A 25,827-nucleotide genomic window follows, 5' to 3' on the forward strand; every position below is an offset into this window, starting at 1 on the left:
TCTCTATATTTCGTCCTTGTCTGTCTGTCTGTCTCTCTGGCTTCAGAGGCTGTCGAATTGGGCCTGCCAGCTGCATTATTTATCACCCACGTGCCGGTGTGTGCATGCGAGGGAGCACGTTCATTGTTTAATTTTGTCGTCTTTTTCTCCTGGTAAAAACCATTCCTTCGACCTTCGATTTCTTCCTTCAGCTTGACAAAGAAACTGAAATATGAGGACCGGTTAACGGAATCCACCGTTCTTTTCTATACCTAGGATACGCCATCCCTCCTTCCTTAGACCCTTGCGCCACAATCTTATATCGTTTCTGTTTTTTTTTTCCTTCATTGATCTTCAATCCATCACACACAATCGGCTAGTGCTGCAGATGAAAGGTCAAGAGTCGTGATTAGTGGTACTGGCTGCGTCACACATAGTTCTAGCCAAGACCTCGCACGTGCTTCGAAAGCTGTTGTTTTGTGGCCGGTTTGCTTCGTTCCTTCGTACGTTCCTTTTTTATCGATCAGCCAACATCAAACAACAATTAGAACGCTTAAAACAAATCATGATGTCTTTTGTTCGCCTTCGCCATCGCCTGTCGCTCAAGCAAAACCTTATCGACTGGTTTGCTTAGGCACTCACAACGCTTTTGGGCCACAATAAAACGTGACAGTTAAAAAAATGAAATAATAATAATTTATCTCGATCTTTCGCACCGAATCTAGCGGATGATTACACGCGTTTCATCGTTGCTCAATCGTCGATGATAAATAGGTGAGCCAACACCAACGCCGACCGACCGACCGACCGACCGACTGGCAAGGTGGGCTTCAGCTCCCAGTAGTGCGAGGTAACAAAGCAAACACAAGTTACATCGGCGATCCTTGAAGAATGATACTGTTGTCTGTAGCTGCAATGTGTGACGATCAGTTCTTGGCCAGCACATGTACGAAAGTCTACACCAATCGTATGCGTAACAAATTCTGGGATACTGAATTCAACCACTTTCAAAAGATTTTAAATTTACGACATCATCGCAATTCACGATCGGACACATCGTTGCAGATGTGAGTTGCATTAAGCATGCTTCAGAGCGTTGTCCAATGCCGGCGAACCTTCATGACATCTTCGTACCGGTATTTGAGCGAAATAAGTCATTATTATTTTACGCTTTTCGTGGAATACTTTACGCTGCGTTGCGCTTGTGTATCAATGGTAAAATTATCTTCATTACCGGTTCGACTGAAGTATCTGTAGCAAGCGTATTGAGGCTTTGGACAGTTTTTAAGCTGTCCTGGTAGCTGTAGAGATTACCAGGTGCAGGATGTTTTCTCCAGAATTTACAAAATAATACACGAATATGTTATTTTATTTGCAAAATTTATTTGATCGTAAATCCCAATCTAGCTTTATCCTAACTGAAACTGTAATGTTATAAAGCAAATGTGAAACAAGACGTAGCTGTTCGGCTCTGCACTCGTTTCCATTATACCAGCAGCTTTAAGCGATTATACCAAATAATTCTATATTCCGCTTGCTTCAGCACATAATGATGTCATATTTGCCGGATTTAATCGAGTGAAGTAAACGTTTGGATCTGCAGTACGCTACTGCTACCCCAGTTAGTTTAATCACATGCATAAATTGTCCATCTATTGATTGGATTGGCTACAAAAGGGATTATTTTCTTATACTTTCCTATCGTTGCGTGGTCCGATCGCTTTGCCCGAGTTAGCAATACTGTTGTAGACTAACATTGTATGCTATGTTGGGGACATCCGATCTTCAAACTAACCCTCTAACTCTCGCATGCATCGTGCAAATCTCGACCCGTACGAGATCCGATTGACCGTCCCGTTGACCTCTGGAAATCTCGTTATCCCTGTTACTGTACTCATTATCCCTGTTCCCTGTGTAGCTTTCGTTTTCCACACGAACTACAAACCCCTGTCGATGGATCAAGTTTTGGAAAATTATGACTGACAGACAGGGAGAAAACGGTGCATGGAAAGCATTTTTTTTGTAATTCTTCGGACGTTCCCATCGAAAGTTTATTTCGATTTTGCATTCTTTGTGTCACACTTGAATTTCTATTGAAGGAACTATGGCTCGAAAATAATGCACTAACAGCACACTAAATTACCCATTTTTCATTAAATTATCTTCATTAAAGGAAGAACGCACAAAAAAACTGCAAGACAACTTATGTAGGCATCATATTTATGATGTGTCGTTACGTTGGCGATTGTAGAGCTTATTATTGTTCGATTAAAATAAATAATCCCCTGGGTGAAGGAACCCTTCAAATGTATCGTTTTTGGCCGTGCAGTCGATGATTCCGTGCCTGGTGAGCCTAGCTTTTCAATGCATTCGGTCCGATTTTTTTTTTTTGCGCCCGTTTCCGTTTATTCAGATTTTAGATGACTTTGCGCTATTGGGCTTCAGAGCAAGGGAATCGATTCCTTACAGGGTACACGTCACTGTCATTCAATCAACAATTGATGACCATACGAGTGTTTGCTGCTTTGTGCCAGCATCACGAATCAATCATCTGAGAGATGAGACTACATCCCGTTGTGCCCAGAGAACATCTATATCTGGAACAGTGGTTTCTATTCAGCTGCAGTTATTGCAGATACTTGATTTTGATGTATTTTATCTTCAGTTTTACGTGCACAATGACCATCCGTCCAATGGATCCGTTTTTTTTTCTCTGTCTCGGATTTTAATGAAGCCATAACCAGTAACGTTGAGCACCTTTTTATAGGTACTGACTTGCCTGGTGACTGGCGTTAGCAGAATAAGAGCTTCTTTATTAAGAGTAATAGCCGATGAAAATACTTAGAACGTTAAAAAAACTGTTCGCAGCATTCACATACCGTTGAGCCGTGAGGAATATCTCAACGCCGTACAAACGTTTTGTTGACCGTCCGACCGGCATAACACAGATCGCAGATTCGACAGGCTTATTCTACTTACAGCTGTCGCTTAAGCAGAATGTATTTGAAGAGCACGCATGTTCTCAAGCCCACTGTACATACCCGGGAACGTTTAACTGGATGGTCACTCTGTACTGACCGTGAAATTGTTCTATTTCCTCGCTAAAGTAAAACCCCCGTCGAATTCGAAACGCTCGTCAAATTACCGAACGTCTTCCTTGCTGCGGCTGCTGCTGCTCGTCAGTTAAATCTATGCATTTTATTGCAATCTATCGATCGGTATCGGTTCAATTATTCAAAGCAAATAAAAATTAGTCATAGGACGTTACAGTGGAGAATTCCGGATGCAGCCGCTCACTCAGAGCATCATCCGAAACTGCGCCGTCTGAGCGCTTGTTACTGTCACCGATTTGAACATGCTGTGACACAGCTCATGCTTTTAGTTTTATGCAAATTTTTGCTTCGTATTGCTCTCGTTCGTTAAATTGGATGATTTGCAGTTTGAATTTGATTCAAAGCCCCTATCAAAGCTAGTGCCAACAAGGGGACCTGCAAATAGTGCGCTATAATGCCATGGGAGGAATATTTTATTTTCCAGCGTTGTTGAAGCTCATTACCGGTACTGAAAAATGATTCATTAGATAGTGTTTTGTGACACTGTGATAAAAAGCCGTAATTTGATTGTTGTTAATTTTATTAATTGTTGTTAACTTTCAGCAAGTTATTTGTAAAAGTTCAGAATATTGGGAACAAAGTGTCCTTTTAAAGCAAACCCGATGTTTTAACTTACTTTTGTTGCTCCACTGCCGTACTCGAATTATTTCCATTTTTAGGACGTTAAACTAAGAAATAGAAGAAGCAGCTCGTTAGAATAAAGTTGTTTTGATAACTCAATAAAGATTGGACAAAACCGACGTGGAGTTGGAAGCTAGGTGAAAATATTTTTAACAGCAGAACACGAAAGGCCACTGATACAGTGTATTTGTGAGTATCCTTCCAGCCGCTCACTCTCCTGATTAGAAATATGTTTGGAAAGGTCTTAAACAAATGTACAATTTCCAAGCTCTGTATTCTTATGCATTGAATACACAATTGATAAAAATGTCACGCTTGCAACATACATCACCAACACAACGAAGGCACACCCAAGCACAGTTACGTACATCATCATTAATAGTTTAATCCTTTTGGGCCACTGCAAGTCATGCCTGGCCTACAATAGCGCTGCCCGCGGACAGACAAAAAAAGGTCCGACTTGGTTTTTGCTAATGTTCATTATACTTAGCGAACGGTTGAACCCGTTAGATCGAGCATCGCGGTAAATGAATGAGTCAATCCTTTCGTCATTGTTTTGGGGTGCATCGTGCATATCATCACCCTCCCTCCCGTCAGCATGCTTCCCACCGCGCACCAATGGTTAATCTGTGTCCTGTGTCGTTAAAGTGCAACGATCGAAAGGGTTCAGCCGGCGGGCATGGGTATGAATCGGGTCCCAAAATGAACTTATTCTTCTATAAACAGTGCTAGCCCATCTTTGTTCCGATGTCACAGTTGCAACATCAAACAAATAATAAACAAGGATCAGCGTGTCGCAGTGCGAGCGAGATGACCATTCACAAAGTCACAAATACATCGGACATTTGATCGGAGAAGTTCGTTGAAATTGAAACTTGCTTTAAAAATGCTGCAACTAGGTAAAACGTTAAAACTGCCCTCCAACCCAATAACAATGTCAACGACGGACAATAACGAACGGTTTCAAACAAAGAGACGGATGCTTATGATCGGTACACTCATCCAACGCACACCATGTCTAGGTTAATGAACACCCATAAATAATGCATCAAAATAAGAGCATTTATATTTTTTACATGCATTTTCTACAGTACGCTGCAACAAGCCCGATGGCCTTCGCGAACCATATGTCCAATGCAATGGAAGTGGCATACCACGCCGCTTGCCACTCGGCGCCGTTACCATCCAATACTCATGGTACAGTCCGTGTCCACCAACCTTACACGCTACTTAGTCCTTTCGCAGCCGGCGATTGTTCCGGCGCAAGTCAGCGGGTGTTACTGTTGTCGTTAAATTAATTGTAGCCAATACCGCTTGATAACGCTACCGAACGCGAGCCCCGAAAGGGGTGCATTATGGAGCACGTGCTATGCAATTATGTATGGCCCCGCTGTACGTGCCCGAAGCAAGGAAGGTGCTACGAGAACGAGCGCTGAAATTTGTTGTGCGCTTTGCATAACCGCTAATGTTCAAATTGTCAGTGCCCTTCGGTGCACGGGCGGGCTAGCTTCTAATTTGGAACTAATGCAATATCACTTAACCATTTGAATAGTAGAAGCGCAGCGCTTCCCGGTTTTCGAGGCATCAACTAACAGGCATCCCTTTGCGCTAATACCTTTTAAATGATACGATTTGAATGCTCAAATTAAATACCAGGATGCTAGTGCTAGTTTTAGATGACCCAAATTCGAGTGACATATGACGTCTGTTAGCCACTGAAATGTGACAAATGTATAAAAAATTTACTTTTTTTTTATTGTTGTTTTTTTGTCATTTCCACAAGTCCCACGGGCCATCAACCGCACCGCCCGTTTACTGGAGGATCATTTTGGGAGTCATTTTCACAAGCACAAAACATAAATATTCGTCAACATAAACAAATATCCTTCGCTTGTCGCGTGTTTTGTTAATGGCTTAGTAGTGCCGTAGCCAGCGAGGATACCATCCATCTGTCACCGCAGAGCACGGAAGCACATGGTCGGCGCTTGGACAGTTCCGCACCCTTAACCACCATACATACATACACTGGAAGGCCACTTTTCTCAAGGTCTTGTGCACGATGCGCTAGGTGAATTAAAAACCAAAAAATTAAACTGACACCTTGAGATAATTTCTTAATGGCACGTTTAACCATTTCCACGAGAAAAAGAAGAAAAAAACAGAACAGAACAATAAGCTGCCGTGAAAAGACTTCCACTTCCTCATGAGAGCATCATGATCGCTGGAGTAAGTCGTTTAAAATATACCAATTAACCCGATCCACCACTTGCCAGTGACAAGGCTGAACGGTTATGCCGTACGCATTACCTACGCTTGCGTTTACGTGTGTCTCATTAATTTCTTGACGCATCAAGCCTGACCAATATTTGCTAATTGCGGTTTTCGTTCTGAACGATCGATCGAAAGTTACTTAATGTGAGAGTTTGAGAGAATAGTGAGAAAGGTAAAACCAAACTTCAAGAGTAAATCGTTACTATCGTTAAGTGAAAACATATAACAAGTGAGAAAATACCAATGTTCGGACCGTCATAATTAATAAAACAATAAAATATACCAATGTTTAAGAAACAGTTTTTATGTGTTTAAACATTATATGTGGGGCGATTCAGTGGCAGAGGCGATAACGGCGCCGGTCTTCTCACGGCAGAACCGAGGTTCAAATCCCATCCAGACCGCCTCTCCGTACGCAGAGCTGACTACTTTGCTACGGGTAGATTCAAGTCACAGAGAGCCAGAAATGGCAAGCTGAGACCTATCGAGGTTGTAGTGCCAAGAAAGAAGAAAGAAGAAAGCAAAAACATTATGTGTTCGCTACAGGATAGTGCTAAAAGTGTTTGCGTTACTATGTACAATACACTTTATACTCATTTTCACATGAATATAATTTTGTTTTACCTTACTCTGGTCCGTTTCCTATTATTCTCAACTCATCCTAGTTACCCATACCAATGTTCCAACATCCATTGACCCGCATCCTTGATCGGCACACGCGCAAGGACAATCCTCCACCTGTCCATAAATTGCTGGTCCAAAGAAACGGCAAAAACCACCACAATTCCAGCGCGTGCGCAAGCTGGTTTTAACGTACTTCGTTTAACAAGTATCGTCCTTCATGCGATCCTAGCCCGTACCCAACCGCCGTAGCGCCCATCATCGCCCAGCTATCACATGAACCGCAAAAGAAAAAAAAACCGGTGAAAGTTTGAGCAGTACCGCGGTCAGTGAAAAATGCTGGCTAACAGCTTCCTCAAAGGTAGCCCCGGGTGGTCTTGAACAATGGACTGAAGCACCGCATCCGAGCATTTCACCCATTCATCATTTTTCGACAGCCGTGTCGTGGCGCTGGTCGGGAAGGGGGTAATCGTACTGTCCGCCGCGTTTCACCGTGTTTATCTGATTTCCAACTTGCTACGTTTTCCCAACTGTTTCGATACCAACCAACGAGGAAGGATGATTCCAACCACCAGCCTTTTTTATTTTGCTCGAATTTTTCCTCCATCATCGTACCGTACCGTACCATGCTGCAGTCAGGTTTCGTTGATGTTCCTAATTCTAACAGGAACTGCAGTTTGGTTGGACCTTTAAACAGAATCCAACTGGACCGGTTGCTGTTGGTCCAGTAGGAACGTATGTGTTGAGCCATTCAAGCAGTTTCTCCCTTGCAGGGATGAACGTTTCTAATGAATCTGGTTCATCGAATGAACCTGTTTCGTGATACGAAAAAGAAATTGAACTACTTCTCATGGCATTCAGCAATTCGATTTCGGATCGATATCAGAGTTTTTCTTTTTTAGTTTTACTTCTTGTTTGTTTTTAGACCTCACTCTAAGCTTAAATGCCCTACAGTCGCAGGGAAATCAATTAATAAATAATTCGCATTTTTGAATCGTGTAACGGAACTAAACTACGTACATAGGTTCTCTTAAATCAAAATACAACATTGTTTTCAAGAGAGTTGTAGGCTCTAAGCCCTTTCATTAGCGGGGCATTTGAGTCGAAATTGGTTGCTCTCAAGTCTATGCTTCCAAATGCCCTCTGAAGAAAAAAAGTATTCTACTAGGAGCCTGAAAGTTAATCTTTTCTAGCACGTTGAACGCCGTATCAACCGTTCTGCGGGTGATAAACAAATTCGCTGGGGGCCACCATCACCCAATTTTCGGGTAATAACAAAAGCGCGCTCAACATCCCGTGCTCAGAGTTGATGAGGCGTTAATATTACTAATCATCAACCTCTTGTATCACATCGAATGCACCCAGTACGGTATATTGGTATTGTTGTTGTTGGCCGCGTCCAGAAAATAAAAAAGCTCTAAGATTTAGCACGAAATTTTCGCATTCTTTACTATGGTGCTAGTACGACAGCGGCAGGACAGGTCTTCACACGGCAGGACCGAGATTCAAATCCCATCTGGGCGATCGTACTCCATAGTGAGGACTGACTTTCCAACTACAAGCAGTCTAGCAAATAAGTCTAGCAGGCCAGAAATGACAGACATGACCTTCAGAGGCTAACCAGCTAACAGCACAAAGATTTTTATGTTCAATCAAATTTAAAATTAGTAGCAATACGGCCAGGCCGTTCTTGATGAATAAAAAAGAAAAAAAAAAGAAAATTAGTAGTATTAACATGGAATAGAATTCACAAGCGTATTAATTACAAAGATAGTTTCAATAAACAAAACCATTGTTTTCGGTTTTGCTTTGTGTCCCAGTGTAAATTTTTTTAATAATCATCTCGCATCATCCTATTTTTTTTTTTTTTTGCTGCCGCATCTCAGGCCCAGAGTCTACATTTTTTTGTTTTCTTACCGTATTCGGTTTTCTTCTGGGAAAGTAAAAACTACGACGAAAGTCACCCCAGTTCTCACACCCTAAAGTTGTATGGTGTACACCTATGTTCTACATTCGGCGCACACTATCCTGCAGTACCGGTGTCCGAGAATCATCAACGCACTCTCCCTGTCCTGGTGATACATTGCAACGATAAGCATTTCTGATGGTTCCCAACCCATCAATAAAAAAAATGTCAGGCACGTCAATTTTTTTACTTCCTTTTCTTATGTAGTATATGAAGGATTTTCATTATGTTTTTTTTTTTTGTTAGTCAAACAGGAAAATCAGTTTTCTTTGTAGTTTACATATTTGATTTTTATCACACATTGAACGTAGGTGCGTGAATTGATTGTTCTATTTCTCCACTTGTGTGTTGGGACATCTTTTACAGCGTTTTAAGAGTATTACAACCTCTGCCAGCTTGCAGGACCAGCTGCAAGAAGAAAACCGACATCGGATTTTGTTTTCCTTTCGAAGCTTAACGCTTAATAAGCGCAGGTAAGCTTTCGTGTGGCTATGATCATCCAAGCTAGCTCATTAGGAATGTTTTGTTTAAATCAAATAGATCCTGGGATTCTTGCAAGATCTCCGCCTTGTTCGCCTTTACGATGCCGACCAAGGAATAACGGTATTCAAATCAAGGAGCTTAGGGAACATTCTATCGGGGACTCGAGGTCGTTACCATATACGAAATCATATGAAAACATGCTTCGCTACAATTTTACTTTAGTTTCCAGCTCGATCCGCAACACTGTTACCTTCCGCATTTTAGTTGCCTTCCAATATTTACTTATTAAACTTACATCTAAAAAGACTCAGCCCAACTATCGAAACATCGACACATGGTAGCAGTTTACCTTATTTTCCTGAATTATGTCCTTTCTAAGCTGTTTCCTTCACTCTAAAATCTGGTCGTACACTGTTTCCATTGCTTTCAAAAAATTGGTTTGAGCGCAGTCCGTTCGTTACCAGTTCGTTTGGCCAGGTACCCCGGTGTACCCGATGACAACTGATTTCGGAGCTATGCGTCTTGCGACACCACCGGAACGGCTGCTGGCGGAGAAAATCCTTCCACGACCCTCTAGCGTCTCTAGCGGGCGCACCCGTCGAGTGTGTTATAGCCCATAGCCCCTAGATGGGCCACAACTTTCAGGAAGTAATCTGACTGCTCACGGTGGCACACACACGTACGGGTCGATAGATGCCATGCGGCAGAAGTGGCGATTCAGGTAACAATCTGATCCTTTGCACCTTTGCCCAGACAGAAAAGGTGTGCTATGGCATGTGAAAAGGAAAACATCAAGCAACACGGAAGCTAAAACCCTACGGGCCCGACAAGGACACGGCGGAGTGGTAGATAAGGACGAACGATTTGCCGCCTAGACCATTGATTCCCGCCAAGGCTTCGGTTCGGATTGCCCCACATACGGCAAGGCTTTTGCACCCTGTTGTCAGTTTGCAAACATACCTCGTGACGTCGATGTCGCGTCTGTCCGGTACCAACGTCGGTACCATACGCTCGTGATCAATGTGTAACCGGCAGCATCCGTGTTGGTTGGCGTGTGCGATATACTTGTGCCGTTGGATTTGGTGCAACAACAGTGGCCTCGATCGATGAGGATCGATGAATGTTGACCGTCGTTCTTCGTGTAGAAAATAAGCGAACTCATTTCAAGTTTCCGAACCAAACCTCGGTAAGTGTAACGAAAAAGCGTCCGAGTGTGATCATCAGCCAAACTGTGAGTGAAGGAACGATTTGATCAGACACGAATGCCTGCTTCTAGTTAATTGATTCGCATAATCGTTCCTTTAACTAATGACTCTACAGTCCGTTGTGCATGCAATATATATAATTCAATTTGGGGTGGTTCGGTGGCCAAGGCGCCACTGGGGGACTGGGGTTCAAATCCCATCCAGCCCACGCTGTAAAATCCAGCCATAGAAAGCCAGCAATGGCAGACCGAGGCTGCTATAGGACCCCTTGCGAGGTTGTATAGAGCAGGAAGGAAAAAGAGGAAGAGAAAGAGGCAAATGAGATCCCTCATTTCTCAATCCCTCAAAGACCCTCAAAAATAAATAAATGAAATAAGAAAAAGTTCATGCGCACGCTAAACTCCAATCACAAACCTTTACATCTCAGGTACACACAGTCAATGCAAACATTCATTTTGTCTCGCAATTGATTTCACCGCGGATAACACCTTTACCCGCGTTTGTTAAGGATTCACTCAACGCGGTGCAAGCATATTTACTCCCTGACCGTGACCAAGCCTTTATCGTAATTAGCTGAGTATATATCCTTTCACCTAATCGCAGTTCCAGTGGACAAACCGCGTACATGTCAAACAAGTTGCTGCTCCTACCGGTATTAAGATCAAACTCCGCTGATAGCACGTGGCTAGCAGCGCAATTGTAAATGCGCTGGTCAAATTACGCTGGGTGCAACACCATCTCTCACACCCTTACACCATGCCCCTTCACTTCCCCGAGTTTGTTTTCCCGGCACGCGCTGACCGCTGAAAAGCGATACCCCTAACCTTTTAGCGAGCGCAACCGTAAAGAGCTCTCTCCGAAGTGCTTATCCTTTCTATAATGCTCCGGTCTGACCAGTCTGAGGATTGGGACTCGAATCAATGCAGTCTTATTCCGAGAATAATAATACGATTTTACTGCATTGCTTCAAATGTGGATCATCCATACTGGGAGTTTTAATCCACCTTTTGAAATCGTCTCAAAACTTGCCGTAATTAATCTTTCAACTAGGCATCGGAGGCCTACTTTTTTGTTTTTAAGAGGTAAATCCTTCCTTAAATGAGGATCGCTTTCGATCGGTAACGGCTACTTGCTAAGTGCGCTTTTTAATGTGCGTCTCAGCTTAAGCCGATTCCGTTAAGCTGCCGGACGAAGCACGGGTGCGCACGAGGGGGGGGGGGGGGGGGTATATGTAATTGGGCTTCTTGTCAGCATTGTTTTACAAAGCCTCGTCGAACACACGTTTGTACGACGATTCTGCCCACCTATACCGGCAGCTGTTATCCTCTTGTGATCTATGATTTCTAATTGAATTGACACGAACGACACTCTTTCTCTCCTCTGCCCAAGCGCTACATGCAATCAACATCTGTGGGCCATTAACGGGGAACCTTATTATCAGGTACATATCTGGCGTAATTAGGATCCGGGTCTATTTCGTACCAGTAGACCTCGTGTGTGTGGGAGAACTGTTCCCCCACTCCAGCCCGATTTATCTATTCCACCCTCTTCACACGCTCAAACACACACACACACATTGCGTGTTATGATTTACATCTCCTGCTTTTTAATCAACCGATCCGTTTTTTTTTGTCCCACTCCTGCGAGTGAGGTACGATCAATTGGGCTACTGAAAAATTATGTTTTATTACGCCATCCGTAAAGACACCCTACAGCATTGATTATGGTTGGCTACCGCTAGCCATGATTGGGCCAGCGGTTGATCCCTATCTGTGTGTAGACACTTTGACCGGGAAGTAATTACCGGCTTGTTAGTTAGATGGCCATCGTGGTTGATGAATAGATATATTTGTGAGTAAATTTTGCTTTCAACTTTGTTAGTATGGCTAGTTACATTTTGCCAGTTACTTCTCGATCAATCGCGTTTACTTTTTAATGTATATAAAACTGTCCCGTAAAAGGGTGCAAGCGGCAGCCTGGCCCGGTGTAGCGTCCCGTTCGGCCGGGATGCGCGGGTAAGCGCGATCAAATCTCGCACGATTTCCGCATCATTTTTCTCCTATTTTACAACAAAATCAAATATACGGGGAAGAGGGAAAGCTTCACTCGTCTTGCGTATGGTTAGGGGAACAAAGTATTGCAGCAGCGGCAGCAGCAAAACAAAAAAAATGTGCCAAAATTCTACCGATAAGTAGTTATTGGTTCGGATGGTTTGGCCCGTTGGCCCCTAAGGTGGCGCCCCAGGTACCCGAGTCAACAAATCGTTATATCGCAGCATGATCAACAGCGATGGCGTTAGAAATGGGCAAAAATTTATGGCATTTTCTCCTGGGTGGGTAAATTTCTTTTCCTCTGTCTTTTAATTTGTCCCGGTCAGGACGGGCACCGTCGTGGAAGGAAGTACGCAAGAGCGATACACGAGAAAAAGGTCGAGAAACAAACCCGGAAGGAGAAAGAGATTAAGCAATAGAAGCAGGGAAGCTGTGGCACACTGGTGAAAGGTGACGTAAGTTTGAATTTTTTCTGTTTGCATCATAAATTCACAAGACAGATGTCCGGGTGGTGGCGTACCGGTCGGAAATGTTACCGACGAAACCGAACATAAAGGAGAATAGGAATTTTCACTCCCATCGCCCAACGCTCAACGGGCCAGTGACCAGGACCGGCTTGCACCTTTTGATTTTGGTTGCCTGCAGCTGGTTCCGCAAGAATTTGCAGATTTTATACGTTATCAACAATTGCACCCAACTGAGAATGCACGGCGGATGTTTGGAAACATCCACCTCGGGCAGACGCTTTCCAAACTTCAGTCACTGTTTGTACGCTGCTAGTTGCTATAACAATTCAAATGTGTTTGTAAACTGTTTTGAGGGATAACTTTTTTCTCCCCTTTAACCTGACTGATAAACAAAACCAAAAATGACCGTTTTTATACAAGTTAGTACTGTTGCGGTTCAGTTCCTTTTTGCCAGAAGAAAAATCTGCAGTAGTGTCCCTGATACCATATGGTACACACACAATATGACCCCTCGCATATGTATACCCTTTTGTGAACTCTTACCCCATGGCCTGCATGCAGACTTTCCTCGGTGTGTCCACCACCCTCTCCCCCATCGTTCTAAAGTCGTAGGAGATTGTACGCCACGTAATTTATTATTTGGCACCTGTATGCAAATTATCTGGTTCAAATTTAACATTTGGCTTCTGCAACCCAATTGATCGCTGTAGCCAAAAATGTAACGGGTCACGGTGCTTTGAAAGGGGTAAAATTTGACCATCCAGTTGCTGGAAGGAGCTGGGGGGGACGCAGCATTGGGGAGCTGCATGATGCATTTGTTATGCACACACGTGTGGCATGAGTCATGTTCGTGCTCGGAACGCTGGACGTGGATGTCATATGTCAACCATTAGCGTAGCGTAGTTAGCAGCACCGTCGAGCCCACCGAAATTTCAAGAAGCTGGTACACTTTAAATTCGCACACTCGGAATGAGATTGGTTGTTACCGTCCACAGAGCTCAAAGAAAACCCTATTACCCTTATTTTTTCGCATGTGCCCTGCGCCATTTGACGGTAATGCCTTGAACCCTTTCCCTAATGCTGGCTGATCCGGTACGATCCTTCCGTAACCCAATTTGTTCATGCATCTGGAACACGGAGATGCACGGAGATAGTTTTGAGCCGCGCGGAAGCAGATAAAACGGCCACCCGAACACGGGTGTAACGGATCGGGTGACGGATCTTGGCGGCACTACGAAAGTAATCGTTGCTTACGCATTGCATTAGGAATAGAAAAAGCAAACGATTAAAAAAGGGTTCGAAAGGGGCTCAATCTTGGTGAAGCGCAGGTGAGCAGCAGCAGCAGCGGCAGCGGCAGCAGGCGGCTTCGGTTCGGTCTTTTTCCGTTTTGCCTTTTTTGCTCAAGATGGAAATGTTAAGTGAAGCGTAGCCGATTGGGCGAATAATAGTTCATTTATGTACCGATGCTCGATCTCCGTGTTTTTTGCTTAGGTGTCTGATCACATACACAAACCTTCGATCCCGAGCAATTGCACGCATAGGATTTTAATTAATAGCTTAAGCCGCAATGGTGATACAGTCACCAGCCAAACCCCTTTTAGGCAAACAGGATATTCGTTTACGCAATGCCATGCACCTATGCACATTGAAGCATCCTCTTGATTGGATGCATAAACGGTCTACAAGATAGAGTATTGAATTGAAACGATCCGGATCATTGCCGTGCATAACTTTTATTGGCGTAAGTTAAACTCGAAATCATGTTTGCATTGACGGACTGGGACCTACCATGCCTCCGCTGTCTCAATGAACAGCCAACAAGGACTTTACGGCCTGGGTCATTCGGTGACCATTCTCATGACGTGCCCAACCCACTATTTTAAGTTTTAGACAACTTAAAAGGTGCGATCAGCAATGCTTTATGTATGCAAAAATCCGTTTGATGATGACAACATCTTCGGATCAGTTAAGATCCTATTTTAAGCTTCTGCTACGTAGGAGAGTCTTAAACCAATGATGTCTATGCCATCAGCGTGCGCCAACATTTGCATTGACTTATGAAGCTCCCACTTCCAAGGCAAGGATGGCCTTCAGGTAAAGCTATCCTTCTCGGCTTGGGGCCTTACGGTGGTAGCAATGGATTCTGGGAGTGATATTTACCTTTCTATAGTCTTACCTTCAATAACTTCCACCATAATGTTCCACCGAAAACTCCACTAATAACAGTGTATTTTGTTTATATTTTTTAGAACACCATGCTGAAGTGGGTCGTCACACGCGCACCTCAGACCATGTGCAATGAGTGGCAAACGCATCGAGACCACCAGTGGCGCTGGAACATAGACACCCGGTGTCCTGAACAGAAGCCGGAGTTCGAAAACAACAACAACCTACCATCGGTGAAAACCAAGAACTGCTACAACACCGTGCCCAGTTCACCACCACCACCACCGTACCGTACGCATCTCGAATCGAAAGGGCGCGATTCGACAACGCTGCTGCTGACAGCAAAGAGCCCACCTTCGACTGTGCTTTCCAATGCCAGTCTCAACAGTACGGCGTCTTCCTTTCGCTACTTCCTAGTGAACAATCATTCGTCGCCTCTACAAATGCTGAACCACCCGATCGGTGACTGTGTGTCACGCAGAAGCAGCAGCAGCAGCAGCAGCAGCCGATCTCCTCGGCACGGATCGGGTTACCGGAGAACCACCGCCCATCGACGACAGCAGCGGCGCCGACTCTCCAGTCTGCATATACGCGAACCATCCGAACTGGCATCGCCCAGCTACCGGCAGGCTGATGATCCGGCGAACGATCTATCAAGCGACGTACTGCTGACACCGTTGGCCGATCGACTCACCACGCTCAGCGGACCGGCACAGTGGCAAGAGGTTTGGGGCATTTTTGCCACCGAAAATGAGCACTACAATGAGCGCGAAATCAAAACGCCAGAGGCGGAAAGGATGGCGCCGCCGTCGTTGAACCACGGTGACGCTCGCCAGCTAGTAAGGCGAAGAGCCGTCCGTCGAAGGAAAACCGCACGCTCGACTAGCACGAAAAACGTTTAACGTTACTATCAACAGTATATGGTTTGGGTGATGATGAGAGAAACAAATGTATTATAATGCACTAAACTTAATGGATAAACTTTAATGAATAGTACTGTGTAGAACTAATGCAAACGCGACACGAGCGTTTATTTATATCTCTTCTTCCTTGGTACTACAACCTTGAAAGGGGTCTCGGCCTGCCATTTCTGGCTTTCTGTGACTTGACTTTACCCATAACAAAGTAGTCTAGATGGGATGGGATTTGAACCCTAGGGTCCTGCCGTGTGAAGATCGGTGCCGCTGTCACCGCGGCCACCGGACCGCCCCGCTGTAGTGAACACCAAATAAAAAAAATCGAGCTAATCAAACGCCGTTTTGCTGTAATTTTTGTTAAGTTTATTTCTCTTTCATATACTCGCTTGTGTATATCGTTTTAGAGGAAAGAAAAATTGTAACACATGCTAGTTTTAGTTTCACCTTAATCCTTTTTTCTTCGCGCGCATGCTTTTCATCCGTTCGCCATTGAATATTTTCACCTTTTGCTTTTCCCACCGCTTTTTCCCCACAGTCATCCACCCTCCCTTCGCAGTACCTGCTGATGCACACACACACACACCTCGCACACACTAAAAGTTTCATACTAAAAACAGCAACAAACAGTGGAGATGGCCTCTATTCTCTACTGGTCGACATCGAACCGTGCAGCTCTTCAAATTCCATAACACATCGCGGTCGCGCTCCTTCCAACGCCACGCACCGTCCAACGATCGTTCAAACAATCCTTCTAATAATCTCCTTCAGAGTGTCCTATGCATTAAGTATATGTGAGTACTGGCGTGATAACTAGTAGCCTTTCCGATGACCAATGTAGTTCCGTGATTGGTGTATCTCATCGTTCATCCTTGTCAATGTTCAATCTTTTCCAGATCGTGCTCGCTTCTCCGCGCTCCACATTACAATTCGTTTAGGTAGTGTTAAACGTTTCCTGTTCATTTAATGTTTTAACCTAGAGCGTTATATTACCAGTTATGTGTTTAGATGCCATGTGTCCGCACCCCGTTTTGCTTCACTACTTGCGATGGCAAGGTATAGTAGTTCATTCTGCATGCCGCGCTTCCCGATTACTATATCTGATTCACTCTATATCCCTCCCCCCTCCGGTGCTCCTGCTAACCTGTCGGCAACCTACCGCCGGTCAAAGTAATATCATTACAGTTCGGTTATGCATGCGCCAGTAACAGCAGTTTCTGTCTCCAGTGCCTATTACCTCCAGATTAACTATTGCGATGCGATAGTAATGATTTATCAGTTCCATTAGCCGCTATCCCGCGAGTAGCATTACCAGGCAGCAGATGAAGTTGGATACTTATTTAACTTTATTTACACACACATTCGGTACGGGTTGTCCTAGTTCCAATGCTTGTTGCCCCGTCGTCCTTTCGTTCCTATCTTCAACGTCGTTACTTGTGAAATTTCCGACTAGAATCATCATTAGTGCGTTATGCTTTTTTTCATTTCGTTATGCTTTTCAAACCTAGTTTGCACCAAGTCATGCGCGTTGGGTTAGTTGCTTCGAATTTCGCTATTGCCATTCCTGCCGATGCATCCCAAGCATTGGCGTTACTGAAATACTGAATGGGTCGTCGGGTTAATCAGAGATACGTGTTTTGTTTAGCACAAAATCGCTACGAACGAAGATTAAAACAGCGGTTTGGACAACAAGCATAACATAAACGTAATTAAAATAATTCACAGCATTAAAGGTCGCACATTATGCTACTAAACACTAAGATACGCAAAAGGAAATTACCCTAAGTAAGGAGAGTTCACAAAACATTGACACCCCCTTAGCTCAGTGCTTTTGGTTCGGCTTCTTTACATCATACATTAGTTTGGACTTTGTTCGGAATAGGAAAACAATCTTGACTTAAGCTTAGCAATCGTTCATAGCACAAGGCTACTGAGCTACTGAGACTGAGCGCAAGGCTTGAGGCTTAAATAATGTTGACCGCAATACACTAAACGAACGTCCAACAGATGACTGGTACACCGTAGGATGACAATCACAGAAACTTTAAGCGCAAACCATAAGTAGAATATTAACAAAAACGTCATACATTCTTTACTGTGAACCTTCCGTACCTATTGCAGGTTCGTGTTTTATTCAGTATTACACAAGAATCACTGAAAGGGAGCTTATTAACTTGCGCACCGTCCAATCAAAAGGAGGCAAATGGTAAACCTAATATGTCCTATAACGTGAAATAAAATTTTCATTTGGGGTGGGCAGTAGATTCGTCGAACCGTTGGTTACAGCAGTTCGACATCGAAAATCGCTGTTTCCGCTAGTAGAGCAATACTTTACTTGTAACTATTATTATTAGCAGCCTTTTTCCAATCCATCGTCCATCGTGGGACCGACCGAACCTCATACAAGCTACAAAGAACTTATTTACAAGCGTGTTGGCGGAAACGCCGTCATTGAATGTCCGCCCTGCCGGATGCCAATTATTGGGTGGACTAAAGTTGAACCGTTTCAATAGTTTCCCGCACCGTTGTAGAACTGAAAGTTGTGGAAATTCACCGGCGTCTTGGGGCTCGAACACATGTACAGAAAATCATCGTTTTGAAGCTGCGTCTGGGTGAAGTTTGGTTCGCTTGCACTGCGATGGAACTTGGGCATGGTGCGTAGCATATTCTCCAGCATGTTTAGCAACAGTCGGAAGAGCGGGCGCTCGTCGCGATTGAACTTGATACAGTCCTCGACGCATCGCTTCAGTGCCTGCGGGCAATCCGTGCGCACCTTCGTCAGGTCGGGCCGCAGCTTACCACAGCCAACCATGAACAGTATCTGGTCTTTGTTATTGATGTGATTGTACGGCAGCTGTTCGGTCAACATCTCGTACAGCACGATGCCGAATGCGTACACGTCGCTCTGGAACGAGTATGGGTTCTGCTCCTTCATTCGAATCACCTCCGGTGCCATCCACAGAATGCTTCCCGTCGGCTGATTGGATTGCTGCGAGCCGGACCACCGTACCTTCGCGGTGGCCAGCCCGAAATCGCCAATCTTCACGGAAAAGTCGTCGTGCAGGAAAATGTTGTTCGACTTCAAGTCACGGTGAATAATGTTCTTCGCGTGCAGATAATCCATCCCTTGAGCGGCTTGGCGCGCGATGTCAATCAACGTGTTCAGCTTGAACTTGGTCTCATTCACGTGAATATGTTTGTACAAGCTGCTGCCTTCGCACCATTGCGTCACGATCGCTAGAGACGGCTTGCTTACACAACCCATAAAGAGCAGAATATTGCAGTGACGCGTTTTTTTGAGCATTGCAACCTCATTCTTGAATGCTTGCAGCTGTGCCGGGCTGGGAGTTTTCACGTTCAGCGTCTTCACTGCCACCGGTCCATGCCAGTGCGCCTTGTACACTGTACCGAACGATCCGGACCCGATTCGTTGTCCTATTAAAATCTCTTCCGCCTGGATGTTCTGTAGAAATGCAGTTTTGAGACGAGATCACGAGGTATCAGTGAGTACGACCAATCCGCAGCGAATCGCAAACACAAACCGCGGCCATACTTACCCAATTCTCGTCCGATTGTTTGGAATCTCTCGGTGACAGCAGATTCTTATTGCTTTCATCTGCCGATCGGGCCCGCGGTCTTTTGCTGTGGTTCAGCGTGTTAGTGGGCGATGCCTGCGTGGAATGTGAATGCTCTTGATTTGCTTGGGCCTACACAAAAAAAAACACAAACACACACAACTCTTATTATATACCTGATACAAACACTTGAATTGTATTAAAAAAGCATGATTAATTTTAATTAAAAAGCTCAGAATGAAAAATTCTGGATTCCGCAAGATATTTCTAGCCAACATCCTTCATTCCTGCGTCGAGTCGCCCGCCCTTCTGGCAGCTAGTCCTTTATATGTCCCTTCCCATCGCTTACGCGTTCGCCCACCCTCGCTTATCCCGTTGCATCGTACGCGGTTTTCCCAGAGCGATCCATGGACGCGCGCGTTGTTGGCGTTATCGGTAGGTGATCTGTTTGATCACCATGTATCTGTCAATGGTTTTCGTGCTCTTCTCTTGTCAACCTCATCCTAAAGTTTAGTATTCCTACTTCTACCCGCTCCTTTTTCTTATGTGTTTCCTTTTTATCGCTAGGTGTTATCTATGTTAGATTTTAATTTGTAATTGACTTTGAAAAACCCTTGAGGCATACATACCTGTAGCGGTCGATTGCTGATCACGTTTCGACTTTCCCCACCAAAGAACGGCTTTATCACATTGTTGATGCAAACATTCGGGGCCGAGTTGGAACGGTCATGCTGATTGAGTGAACGCGGATGTCGCAGACTGGTACTGTACCCACCAGCACCCGGATTGATGATGCCAGCCGTGCTCTCGGGGTTCGCCAACAGCACATGATAGAATGTGCTGTCCATGTGTCGCTTACTGCATATCGGTGGCACTTTGTCAACGCATCGCTGGTGGAATCGATAGTTACACTGGTTGCAGTAGAAACCGGTAAAGAGCAGACGGCGGCAGCACTCGCAGAATGCAAGCGAAAAGAACGTTTTGCGAATGAACTGGTGCGAAATGTACGTTGGAAACCCAATGTCCAGAATTCGCACAAACACCTCATCGCAGTTCAGCGCGCTCACGTCGGTTTCCCACGGTATCGGATAGTCATTGGTGCCGGCCGTTACCTCGCAGAACTCGCACGTCAGGTTCCGACGCTTCAGTGCCTTCGCTAGCGCATCCTTTAACCGCATCCCCGGAATAACTTGCACGGACGTGCGCTGCTGATTCGGTAAGAAGGCTCGAAGCAACATCTTTGATTGCCGGCTTAGTGTGCCACACATGCTTTCCGTCTGAAAATAATCCAACGACAGGAGTGCGTTTGGGAGACTGTTAATGAGGCAACCAAAAGGCACACACGCACACACGCTCACAACTGTCACTTTCTTACCTCAACCCGTTCTTCCGGATCGGGAGGTTCGCTAGGTTCGCTTAGCTGCTCATGCTGTAGCTGTAGCTTCTTTTCTATCAGATCCTGTTCCTTGATTTCAAGATCGTGCAGCTTCGAGGTGAGCTCTTGATACTCCTCAAGATACAGCGCCGGTGGCTGCTGGAAGTCGGCAAATTTCGCATTTAACGCGTCGATGTTTTCGCGAGTTACATGAATCACGGATTTTATATTTCGCAAGTCTTCTTCCAGCTGCAGATACGAATCGAGCTCATCGTCCGTATCTTCTGCTTCGGCGGACGACATCTCGGCAGCGTCCGATCGCTCGCAACAAAGAGAAGAGTTTGTGAAATGTATCCTTATCGATTCTGGGTTCGAGTAGCACTTGTCGCAAAATGCTGTTCCGGTGCCAGTGGCTTTCGTTTAGGCCGTTCTGTTCGGGTAAGGATCAAACTTCGCTTTCCTTTTTTGCAGTGTTTCGATTTCTTGGCACTACACAGCTACATCCGCTTCTTCTCGCCTTTTTCTCCTGTTCAGATTCACCCCGGCAGAATTATTGCAGCAAATCTCATCTGGCGACCGGAATGGTACAACAATCTCTGTCACGTTTATGCCGCAGATATGGGCAAACGATTTGCACTTTGGCTTTAGTTTGGCAAGTTTCTTCTTCTAATTTATTTGCTATTGAATTTTATTTTTGTTCTTGTTTCAAGCTTTTTCACTACAGTTTGTTGCTTTACCCCAAGGTATATGTATATAGGAGGTAGAGTTGTTTAGAGCAAATTGACATTTCTCAACCTGACATAACAGTTCCTTTGTCATCAAGGGGAAGGGTATAGAGAAAAGTGATAGAAGCGTCGGGGGAGGCGCTGGTGGTGGTATTGTTTGAGAGTTTTTGACGAAAAATGCAACAAAAAATGTGGGACAACATTTGATATGCGAAGATGACCCATAAACTAGCGAAATTACTCAAGGGACTGAGAATCGAGGCTGTTTGTTCATGTTGGTAGCCCCGTACCATATGATTTTGTAAACAAACTCTGACATATCACGACTAAAATGGTGTTCTGTCAAATCTACAAAAAACGCCTTCTAAATACATACACCTTGAGGTAGAGTTGTTGAGAGTTTATTGACATTTCTCAACCTGACATAACAGTTCCTTGGTCATCGAGGAAAAGGGTATTGAAAAGGGCTAAACTCTGAATAGATGCCCCCCCCCCACTGACAGGCACTCATTTTTGCAACTGAGTTACCCAAAAGGGTATATTTTTCAGACTTTTTACTGTAAGTATTTATTTATTTATTATTTTCAATTATTATAAATATTTATTACAACGATTTCTCACATTTTTGCTTAACTTTTACCTAAATTTAAGGTAACTCAGTAGCGAAAAATGACTGTCCGTGAGTGGGGATGGGCATCTATTCAGACTTCAGCCTTCAGATTTTAGCCCAATAAAGTGTGCACCATCGCCCAATGTGCAACCAAAAGGAAAATTGACGAATTTCTCTACGTACCTTGAATCGCCCATCTTGTCAGACGGTAGACTGTCAGCTGTCAAATTGATGAAATAAAAAAGCGAGCTTGTCTCGAGTTTGTTTAGCTGGAGCCGCACAATTTGACTGTAGTAACTAATATTTACACGATTTGTATGTACAAATTTCTGTTATAAACCTTTTAAGTTACTTATTTGAGGTAAGATCTACTAATGCCCCTACAGACTGCGCTAAGAGTACTTTCACCGTACACATGCTTGCTTGTTTGCACCTCTCTGAACAAGCAAAACTCATCTTTTTGTTTACCTGACGCAACTAACGAAGCTTACACTTTTGCCGCAAACGTTTAGAATCTATTGTGCGAGACTGTGTGTTCACTACACTCATATGTGAACTGTATTTGGCCAGGAAAGTGTTACTCCCAGCATGGAATTAGACAACAGTGAGTATTGGTCGGATAGTGCTTTGTACCAAGTACCGCCTATGACAATATCACCTCTTGGCATATACATTCTTATAGATGATCACGACCAGCAGCAGCAGTATTATCAACAGGAGTTACAGCAAGCTCAACATCATCCCCAGAGCACGCAAACATCGAACCAGTCAAATGCTCCTAAAAAATCGGCAAAGCAAAACAATGCTCTTCCACTCTGGGGCAATGAAACTTCGATGAATTTGAATCCATTGATTCTAGCAAACATTCAGGGATCGAGTTATTTCAAAGGTGCGTAGAACAAACCGAGCTGCGACTCGCAATGGTCAATTCCACTGTTTAATCCATTTGCAGTGTCCTTGTTCAAACTGAAGACTTACCACGAAGTTGTAGACGAAATATACTATCAAGTGAAACACTTGGAACCATGGGAACGGGGTTCTCGGAAAACGGCCGGCCAGACGGGAATGTGCGGTGGAGTAAGTTTTGACGGGAATTAGCAGCGGAGCGTTTTGTTTATTTTTTCTTTCTTACAGGTTAGAGGTGTAGGAGCTGGGGGAATAGTTTCAACAGCATTTTGTTTACTTTATAAACTTTACACACTACGGTTAACTAGGAAACAAGTGAATGGACTGCTTACACACGGCGATTCTCCCTACATTCGAGCACTAGGTGAGCAATGGTTAAGTTATTTTTATACTATCAATTCGAGCATCAAACTTCAATTCCCACACGGAGAGGAAGCGGTTAAAGATTTCCCTTTACTTTTAATGCCTGCCATGTTAATGCTTTCCGCAAAAACTTGTTCTTTCCAACAATGCAGGCTTTATGTATTTGCGATATACCCAACCACCGGGTGATCTGTTCGATTGGTATGAACCGTACCTGGTAGATGAAGAGGAAATCGATGTGAAGGCTGGTGGCGGCCAGGTATGTACAATGTTATTTCACAACGCAAAGTGCAATGCAAAACTGATAACCTTCCCCTAATTATGATATTTCTAAAGATAATGACCATCGGTCAGATGATACGACAATGGTTGACAAAGCTTGACTGGTTCTCAACTCTATTCCCACGGATCCCGGTACCGATCCAAAAGCAAATTGATGCCAAGCTTGATCAATATGCTAGAGAAAATGGTGTATCATTCGCTGACACCCAGCCGGACCGGGGTGGCACAACCGTGGGCGGCAAACAGCCGCGTGGCGGAACATCCGGACCGTCTGGAGGTAACGCAAGAGGATTGGGACCAACGACACTTGCCGACGAACGAGAACCAGCACGCTACGATCGAGGTGTGACCGTACAGCAGTCGTTTAAGGAGAAACCTCTCAAGCGGGATATGTTTGACCATTGCGATCGGGACGCACGATCTTCGCGCTACGAAATGCACGATGACGATAGACATGACCGTAATCGGAAGGGCTATCGCGGCAAGGATTACGACCGCGACTGGGAAAGAGATAGGTACAGAGAGCGCGAAAGAGACAAGGATAGACACAGAGAAAGGGATCGCGAACGTGATCGGGATAGATCGCGAGATCGTGACCGCGATCGGAAAGACAAAACGCGTGATCGAAGGTCCAGGAGCCGGGAACGCGATTACCAACGTGATCGACGACATCGTTAGCAGGTTTTTAAGGAATTTTGTTTTTTTTTTTTACTTTCAATTGTTTGCGAATTTTATCACTCTCTAGGGTAAATAGTTCAACAAGATTGCAAATTTGATATCGTTGAAGCAGCTAATTTTCAAAACGAAACGGAATGTACAATAATGTGCATCTTTTTAAAACAAATAGTTACCTTTGCTTTGATCATGGGCTTTGTACCACTGAACGTTGTAGATTTCCAGCTTCTGTTCTTAACTGTTTGGGTACACATTTTGACAAAAATCTAAAGCATATAAGCAAATGTTAGAACGCCCTGGCGAATAGATTGGTTCGCAATGCACCGCGAGCCGAAATGTATTGTGAAATTGAAACTGGTAACCAGCGAAACAACAAAACGGGTTTACATTTCCTGCAAAAATGTAACCTCCCATCAATAGCACTTTTCTTTGAAAACCACATATTACCTCTATCCTTTTAATAACGTTTGCACGATGTTGTTCTGCGTACTGAAGGACGACGAAGCAGTAGTTACTTTTTGAAACCGTTTTTATTCTAAGCCTTTGTCAGCTAATCACAATTACCTCATGAAACTTCCGATTCTCATCTTCATAACTTTAATACCTCATTCACAACGCAACACTTTACTAACTTTTTGTTTTTTCTTACTCCGTTTCAATACGCTGGTGTACATCCTTCCTACACGCCGTCAATATACGCGACATCGTTGCACTTGAAAGAGTATAATACAGAATGAATAGAACAAACTACGTTAGACAGGCGAGTGTCCTTGACTACCTCAGTGGAGTATGGAATGGCCAGTTTCTGTTAACTTTTTTTTATTTTTAAACAGATACTCATACAGCAGGACATTTGTAATGGTACCTAGAAACATGCTTTCTGTTTCACAAATGCACTCTTTTTATTGATTCAAACAAACAAAATCCGCTTTAGAATGAGGGAATACGTTACTTTTATCAATTCATTCTTTTTTAAACAAATAGACTCACATCTATCACTCAACAGTTCAGCAATGCGTACGCTCTGCTAATAAAAAGAATGCAAAATAAGGTGCAAAGTTGAAGCCCGATTGCATTAAAAACAAAACAAACCCTCAATCGTAAATGAAAAATACACATCAATTGATTGATTTAGTATGAAAACTGAAATAAATAAAATTTTTAAGTTAACAAGAACAAGAATGACTTGCTAGGCACTATCGAATAGGACTCCTACATTTACGATATTTCCGTTTTTTTTTTCTTTTATAAAAACAAATGTTCTTGTATGCGCAGGTCTGTTTTGTTCAACACAATATTACTCTAGTTTTAAGGCGCGAAACTGTTCAATAAAAGAATCATTTGATCAATAAAGCTCCGTTCTTCGTTGGTTTTAAGTAGAGTTAAGCTTCTCCAACTTCCTGAAATGTAAGCATGAATAAATCGTTACACATTTTCTCACATTACTTTAGCGCTTAAC

The 25,827-nt window shown here is 43.9% G+C and overlaps 3 protein-coding genes across 4 annotated transcripts; 2 read left to right on the forward strand and 1 right to left on the reverse strand.

The window, feature by feature from the left end:
- The first annotated feature begins 8,460 nt into the window (after positions 1-8,460).
- LOC118512430 lies at positions 8,461-16,211 on the forward strand. 2 transcript variants are annotated; one of them, XM_036056888.1, is made up of 3 exons: positions 8,461-10,240; positions 12,637-12,765; positions 15,027-16,211. In XM_036056888.1, the coding sequence occupies exon 3, from the start codon at positions 15,033-15,035 to the stop codon at positions 15,843-15,845; it is 813 nt and encodes a 270-aa protein (XP_035912781.1). In that variant the 5' UTR covers positions 8,461-10,240; positions 12,637-12,765; positions 15,027-15,032; the 3' UTR covers positions 15,846-16,211. The 2 variants fall into 2 exon arrangements, with proteins under 2 accessions (XP_035912781.1, XP_035912780.1); XM_036056887.1 differs by lacking the exon at positions 12,637-12,765 and having other exon boundaries at positions 8,462-10,240.
- Positions 16,212-17,180: 969 nt separating this feature from the next.
- LOC118512429 (raf homolog serine/threonine-protein kinase Raf) lies at positions 17,181-21,599 on the reverse strand. The gene is made up of 4 exons (XM_036056886.1): positions 20,808-21,599; positions 20,062-20,709; positions 19,415-19,564; positions 17,181-19,320 (listed from the first exon to the last, which is right to left on the reverse strand). The coding sequence occupies exons 1-4, from the start codon at positions 21,108-21,110 to the stop codon at positions 18,364-18,366; spliced, it is 2,058 nt and encodes a 685-aa protein (XP_035912779.1). The 5' UTR covers positions 21,111-21,599; the 3' UTR covers positions 17,181-18,363.
- A 719-nt stretch (positions 21,600-22,318) lies between these two features.
- On the forward strand, positions 22,319-25,721 carry LOC118511215 (pre-mRNA-splicing factor 38B). Its single transcript, XM_036054009.1, has 7 exons — positions 22,319-22,503; positions 22,655-22,746; positions 22,825-23,031; positions 23,095-23,219; positions 23,277-23,412; positions 23,564-23,670; positions 23,748-25,721. Exons 2-7 carry the CDS (start codon positions 22,731-22,733, stop codon positions 24,369-24,371), a joined length of 1,215 nt encoding a protein of 404 aa, XP_035909902.1. The 5' UTR covers positions 22,319-22,503; positions 22,655-22,730; the 3' UTR covers positions 24,372-25,721.
- Positions 25,722-25,827: the final 106 nt, after the last annotated feature.

This window comes from Anopheles stephensi, chromosome 3 (assembly GCF_013141755.1).
Source record: "Anopheles stephensi strain Indian chromosome 3, UCI_ANSTEP_V1.0, whole genome shotgun sequence".
Taxonomy (NCBI): domain Eukaryota; kingdom Metazoa; phylum Arthropoda; class Insecta; order Diptera; family Culicidae; genus Anopheles; species Anopheles stephensi.

Bases quoted from the DNA above. Each gene is read 5' to 3' on its own strand.
- LOC118512430 (XM_036056887.1), top strand. From the start codon at position 10,175: ATGTTGACCGTCGTTCTTCGTGTAGAAAATAAGCGAACTCATTTCAAG. The intron at 10,241-15,026 runs GTAAGTGTAACG...TATATTTTTTAG, and splicing joins AGTTTCCGAACCAAACCTCG to AACACCATGCTGAAGTGGGT.
- LOC118511215 (XM_036054009.1), top strand. The intron at 23,032-23,094 runs GTGCGTAGAACA...ATCCATTTGCAG, and splicing joins GGGATCGAGTTATTTCAAAG to TGTCCTTGTTCAAACTGAAG. The intron at 23,220-23,276 runs GTAAGTTTTGAC...TCTTTCTTACAG, and splicing joins AGACGGGAATGTGCGGTGGA to GTTAGAGGTGTAGGAGCTGG.
- LOC118512429 (XM_036056886.1), bottom strand. From the start codon at position 21,110: ATGTCGTCCGCCGAAGCAGAAGATACGGACGATGAGCTCGATTCGTAT. The intron at 19,565-20,061 runs GTATGTATGCCT...TTTTTTGTGTAG, and splicing joins TCAGCAATCGACCGCTACAG to GCCCAAGCAAATCAAGAGCA. The intron at 19,321-19,414 runs GTAAGTATGGCC...GCATTTCTACAG, and splicing joins AACAATCGGACGAGAATTGG to AACATCCAGGCGGAAGAGAT.